Source organism: Setaria italica, chromosome VI, assembly GCF_000263155.2.
Source record: "Setaria italica strain Yugu1 chromosome VI, Setaria_italica_v2.0, whole genome shotgun sequence".
NCBI lineage: Eukaryota > Viridiplantae > Streptophyta > Magnoliopsida > Poales > Poaceae > Setaria > Setaria italica.
In genome coordinates this window covers 35,649,513-35,655,439 of record NC_028455.1, presented here as the reverse complement: position 1 = coordinate 35,655,439, position 5,927 = coordinate 35,649,513, and the positions used below count along the sequence as shown (strand labels likewise).

General features: G+C 44.6%; 1 protein-coding gene across 1 annotated transcript; it reads right to left on the bottom strand.

The window, feature by feature from the left end:
• On the bottom strand, nt 1–4,751 carry LOC101783283 (dihydroxy-acid dehydratase, chloroplastic). Its single transcript, XM_004974158.4, has 14 exons — nt 4,136–4,751; nt 3,486–3,557; nt 3,100–3,147; nt 2,826–2,980; nt 2,495–2,689; nt 2,307–2,418; nt 1,986–2,055; nt 1,836–1,894; nt 1,622–1,745; nt 1,470–1,540; nt 1,235–1,336; nt 698–778; nt 368–526; nt 1–273 (listed from the first exon to the last, which is right to left on the bottom strand). The coding sequence occupies exons 1-14, from the start codon at nt 4,619–4,621 to the stop codon at nt 223–225; spliced, it is 1,785 nt and encodes a 594-aa protein (XP_004974215.1). The 5' UTR covers nt 4,622–4,751; the 3' UTR covers nt 1–222.
• Nucleotides 4,752–5,927: the final 1,176 nt, after the last annotated feature.

Sequence of the window (5,927 nt, the reverse complement as noted above, 5' to 3'; positions counted from 1 at the left end):
AAAAAACAAAAAAGTCGGGCCTCCAACAGACCAAGAGAACACTCGATTATTCAGCAGTTTCCTAGGCTTTGCCAGCCTCCTGGAAACTGACATTTTATTGTTAGTTACCGCGCTCACGAGGAGCCACCATGAATCACTCCCGCAGGAAAATTGTTCCTGGCAAATCAGTTTTTTCTTGGCAACACATGATGTGCACAACCTAACAACACCACGGAACACGCCCTACTCATCGGTGACGCATCCTCTTGATGCTGGGGCCACGAGCTTTACGTACTGCAACAAGGGACAGAGGAACACATGTATTCAGTATAGATCCAAAGATTACTCTTATATGCCAACAGTACAGACAAAGCTCAAGCCGGAGTACCTTCCAAAGGGCTCCACGGGTGGCCTTGTATGACGGTGGGCTCCATTTCCTCCGTCTTTCTTCCAGCTGCTCTTCAGTCAGATCGACATCGATTACCCTCTTAACAACATCAATGGTGATTGTATCACCATTCTGAACAAGACCAATTGGGCCACCTTCCTGGAAAAATAGCACCTTTGTGAATAACAAAAAATATTATGCGCCTACTTTTTCCCTATCTTCCACGGTCACGAGGAAAATTAACTCAAACAACCATTGATGAGAAATTAGTGGTGAATTACACAGATCCCATTGGACTGCTACATTTGATTTACTAATGCAACACAGTACCTGTGCTTCGGGGCATATGTGGCCAACAACAAATCCATGTGATCCTCCAGAAAATCTACCGTCTGTCAGCAGGGCACACTCCTGCAATGAAGATTGAACAGAAAATAAAAGGTAATTAACATTAAATTGCCACGAGGAATAGATTGCAAGATAACTGCATGAAATGCATGCAGCTAGGCATCAAACATACAAAGAATAGATAAAAGCTGATATTTTTTGAAGAGTAAGGAAATCAGATTCCAAGTATTGTATTTAAGAACAATCAAGGATTTTTTTGTTGCTTTGAAATTTAATAAACAATTTTGCAGCTGCACAGAAGAATATCAGAACTATGCAGCATATGACAGGCAGATGCAATATTCCTGTCTTATTGTATGCACCACATAACCAAGTATTATACACCATTTATAAATGATGAGTAGAGCTGAACAGGTGAGAGATAAATATGACACTAACCATTGCTTAAGTATACCATATCCAAGAACAAAAACAGAAGTACAATGGCTCAAAAATGCCAAGCTATGAGCTAAGTGGTACCTTTCCAAGACCGGCACCCATTATTGCACTTGTTGGGGTCAACATTTCAGGCATCCCTGGCCCACCTTTTGGTCCTTCTCCACGGATCACTACTACTTTTCCCTGTTTTAGTATGATGGCAATAAAATAATTCGTCATAAGAACACAAGATTTGCTCCAGGGAACTAAGAATATCCCATGAGCAATGAGAAGAAGGGGATTTTCGTGCGCCTCAAAAGAAGAATACAACAGTGACCTTAAAGTTCGCTGGGTTTTCTGAAATAGCTGTTATCATGGCTTCTTCACCCTCAAAAACTAAGGCAGGGCCTGACATTTGACCAAGTAACAGTTAAATTTCACACATAATATGGATGCTTCTAAGGGTCGACGATGGAAGCAATAAGTCACCTGAGAAAAACAGCCCCTCTTTGCCAGTGATTTTTGCAACAGAGCCTTCTGGTGCAAGATTGCCATAAAGTATTTGTATGTGGCCAGTTGATTTGATAGGATTGTCCAGTGATCGAATAATTTGCTGTTTGTCAAAGGCAAATGTAAACATTATCACGAAAGGTGTTCGACAATAAATCGGAAGATCTCAAAACTGGGCAGAATTGGGCTGTACCTGCCCTTCAGATAGAGGAGGGAAGATTTTAGCATTTTCAGCTAGAGTTTTCCCAGTGACTGACAAGGAAGAAAAAGAAATACCATGTCATTACCCAAAAAATGTAGCTCCTATTTCACATGGCATATCCCCGTTATTAACTGTACTCACCGGTCATGCAGTCCCCGTCAAGAAGACCTTGCTCCAGAAGATAATGAATTACTGCAGGTGTCCCACCAATCTGTAACATGTGGCTTATTCTTAAACTAACTGCATTGATTAATTTTGGTTTTTGTGTTTTCTAGCTTTGTTGGTTTATTAAGCCCTTACATTTAGAGCTTATGTGAAGAAAATCACTTAAGTGTGAAAGTACATGAAAAATATAACATAATGGAACAGTAACTAAAAAGCTTAAAACCAGAAACTTAAGGTGGATTTAACATGTGCTACAACCAAATAAATCTTAGTAGCATACTAGCATTAAGCATTTACCTTGTGCAAATCCTCCATGACATATTTGCCACTGGGCTTGAGGTCCGCAAGGAAAGGAACTTGGTCACTGACCTTCTGAAAATCGTCAAGAGTCAAATGCAGACCTACAGACCTGAAAGAACACAACTAATGAGCTTTAGTCTACCTAAGCAAATAAGCACATGTGATACAAGAAGACGATAACCCACCGAGCAATGGCAATCAAATGCAGTACAGCATTAGTTGACCCACCAAGAGCCATGACAATAACCATTGCATTGCGCAATGACTTCTCGGTGATAATGTCCCTAGGCTTCAAGTCCATCTTTAGCAATTCTAAAAGATACTTCCCAGCAAGGCGGCATTCCTCTAGCTTTAGAGGGTCTTCAGCAGGGGTCGAAGAACTTTGGTACATAAAACACAAAGAAAAATTGATTAAAAATGGTTAATCTAAGTGAAGCAAACTGATGTAAAAGAAAACAATATTCATTGCTTCATAATAATTAATAAACAGGGAAAATAATAAGGCATTATTTGCACCTGTATGGAAGGCTCATGCCCATGGTCTCGATAGCAGATGCCATCGTGTTAGCGGTGTACATACCACCACATGCACCTGCACCTGGACATGAATTGCGGAGCACATTCTTTCTTTGCTCATCGCTGATTGATCCACTGACATATTCTCCGTAGCACTGCATAAAAATAAAAATAAAAATAAAAGGTAAACACTGGCTGTATGGCATACATTGTAGAATAAGTACTAGTATATAAAAATCCGAGTTGCTGAACAGATAAAAGGTGACAGACATACCTGGAAAGCAGATACTATGTCATAAGAATTGCCCTGAAAGTGACCAGGCTGCATTGAAAAATAAATTTCGTCAGAAAATGACAGTATAAGAACAATTCAAAGACTCAAATATATTTAACAGACTATTGTGTCACCAGTTAAGGACTCCAAAACAGAGATGGTGCCAGCCACGTTAACCTAGATTTCTAGTATAAATAACTCCACATGTAACCATCGATTATTCAGTTATATTGGTGCATAGTACGATTTTTGGTTCCAGAAAACAGTTCATCAATCAAAATTGCCAATCAGTCACTCAGATATTCTAACCAATCAAACATTCTGTAGAACAACAGAGCATTTCTGAATAAGTACACCAATACAGCAAGAGAGAAGGGGAGCATTACCTTAATAGTTCCACCATATATCATGATGCTAGGCCGATTAAGCCGTCCCATTGCCATTATTGTACCTGGCATCTGCGATGCAAAGAACCATTAAATCCAGCTGCCATTAAGATCTCAATGTGCATAATTACCCTAGGACTCTGTAGTACAATGGCATAAAGCTTTAAACTTTCCTAAGCTTCCAGTAAAAGCACATGCCTTAATCACCCGAGAATGCACTGAAGTAACAAACAGGGTACAAATTTAATCGAATGCATAGGAATGTCCATATTTTGTTCAGCAAAGATTTCGCTTTTGTTGCATCCTCGGGGAAAATTCTACTCAGGCGACTGTGCAGAGAAGAAAGCTCCAGTTTGTTATTGCAAATTTTCTCCCTCTTTCTGGCACTAACCTAAATATGCATCACCCATCAGTAGCCAGCCCTATCCACATCACAGAAATTAACAGCAGCCGAAAAATCAAAACCAAAATGTAAAGCTGATGATGATTCGGCATCAAGAACTCAAAACATTTCTGAGTTTCAGTGCAGGGATGAAGAAATTGCTACTCGTATCTTTATTTCTACTTGTAGAGTCTTACTAAACTGTCTAAGTATGACGCTCACGTTCTGATGCAATAGTGTGCAATCCTAGCAGAATGGAGAAGCTCACGTTCTTGTCGCATCCGGGGATGGAGATGTTGGCGTCGTAGTGCTGGGCGCCCATGACGGTCTCAATGCTGTCGGCGATGAGGTCGCGCGACTGGAGGCTGTAGCACATGCCCCGGGTGCCCATGGAGATGGCGTCGCTGACCCCGACGGTGTTGAATCGGAAGCCGACCATGCCGGCCTCGCGGACGCCTTCGCGCACGGCCTCGGCGAGTTGGAGCAGGTGCATGTTGCAGGTGTTCCCCTCGTACCACACGGAGGAGACCCCGACCTGCGGTTTGCGGAGGTCGGCGTCGGTGAGGCCGACGCCGTAGAGCACGGCCTGCGAGGCGCCCTGCGACTTGGGCTCGGTGATGCGCGCGCTGTACTTGTTGAGCTTGGGCTCGTCGGAGACGGCGGTGGCGCGGACGCGCTGGAGGCGGCGGCGGCGGCGGCCGCAGACGGGGCCGGCCGCCGGGAGGGAAGGGGAGGTAAGCGCTAGGGACTGCATCGCGGCGGCGGCGGCGGTGAGGTGCGGAATGGGGTTTAGGGTTTTTGGTAGCGATGAGTGAGGTAGGTGACGGGTGGATGGATAGGGACAAGTGTAGAGGCGGGCGGGCGGGCGGGCGGCTGATGACGGCGGGAGGAAGGCGACGAGGCACAGCACACAGCCGGACCGGCCCGGGACAGGGTGGCGCCCCTGTTTTTGCCTCGATCCCATATAAATTACTCGTCGATTTTTAGAAAACCGAGGTCATTTTGTCCAAATTGCAGAGAAAAACGTTCTTATTTTTCTCTCTCTTAACTTTTCTACAGAAGAGCATGTGATCTCATGATCTCATCTCACGATCCTAAGTCGTTTGCTTCTGTTCTTTGAACAATACGATCGCGGAGAAACTTGATTTTTGACATCCTAAATTTGTGTTCACAGTGTTAAAATGTATGAAATCATGTATTTGGATGTCAAAAGTTCAAATTTCTCGTCGTCGCGTAGGATCCGTATTGACGCCACTGGTATCCAACATAGGATAGGACAACGAAGTCCAAAAGGTACGGTAGAAATTATTTTTTATAGGAACATATATTTTTTTAGAAACTACAGTAAAAATTATAATTTGAGCTTTAGAAAGAATCATTGTTTATTGAAGAGTTTTAAGTTTTGATCAATATAATTTTGACGCTGCTTCATGAACACATATTGTGTGTGTATAAGGTACATTTGGATGAAAAAACGGTAATTACCGTGTCAAATGGTTGGTGTTGGCAAAAGAGCTTGTAGTTCAGTGGGAGTAGCACCTCCTCTAAAGTCTTAGAGCATGTGGAGGCAACCTGATTGTACCGGAGCGACTGGTTTAGACGAACGGAAATGCTATCATCAGGGCGTCCGGACACCCATCCACCTTTTCGGACGTGTTATCGACCGCTCGCTATATCCGACGGCTACGCTTGCTTCTTACCCGTAACCGCCCCCGCGCGGTTATTTCCCCTTTTTCAACCCGCAACCGCCGCATTTCCTCCTTCCCTGTTCCATTCCATTTTATCGTTGTTGCTCCGGCGATGCGGTCGCCGCGTCCGGTGGGAGGGACACCCAAGTCCTCTTCCGTCTCGCCGGCGCTCCTTTCTTCGCCTCCGGTGGGAAGGATCACCAGGTCTTCATCCGCCTCGTCGGGAACGCGATCGCCACGCCCTGTTCGAAGTTCGTCCAGGCCCTCCGCGCCGGCAATGCGGTCGCCGCGCCCGCTTCGAAGTCCGCCCCCGGAGGTAAATTGCGGCGAGCCAAGCATCGATGTTGGCGTTTCCTCCCGCACGCGCTCTCG

Excerpts from the sequence above, each read along its gene's own strand:
- LOC101783283 (XM_004974158.4), bottom strand. The coding sequence starts at position 4,621 with ATGCAGTCCCTAGCGCTTACCTCCCCTTCCCTCCCGGCGGCCGGCCCC. Across the intron at positions 1,746-1,835 it reads CTCCTCTATCTGAAGGGCAG|CAAATTATTCGATCACTGGA; the intron begins GTACAGCCCAAT and ends TTTGACAAACAG. Across the intron at positions 274-367 it reads CCCGTGGAGCCCTTTGGAAG|TACGTAAAGCTCGTGGCCCC; the intron begins GTACTCCGGCTT and ends CCCTTGTTGCAG.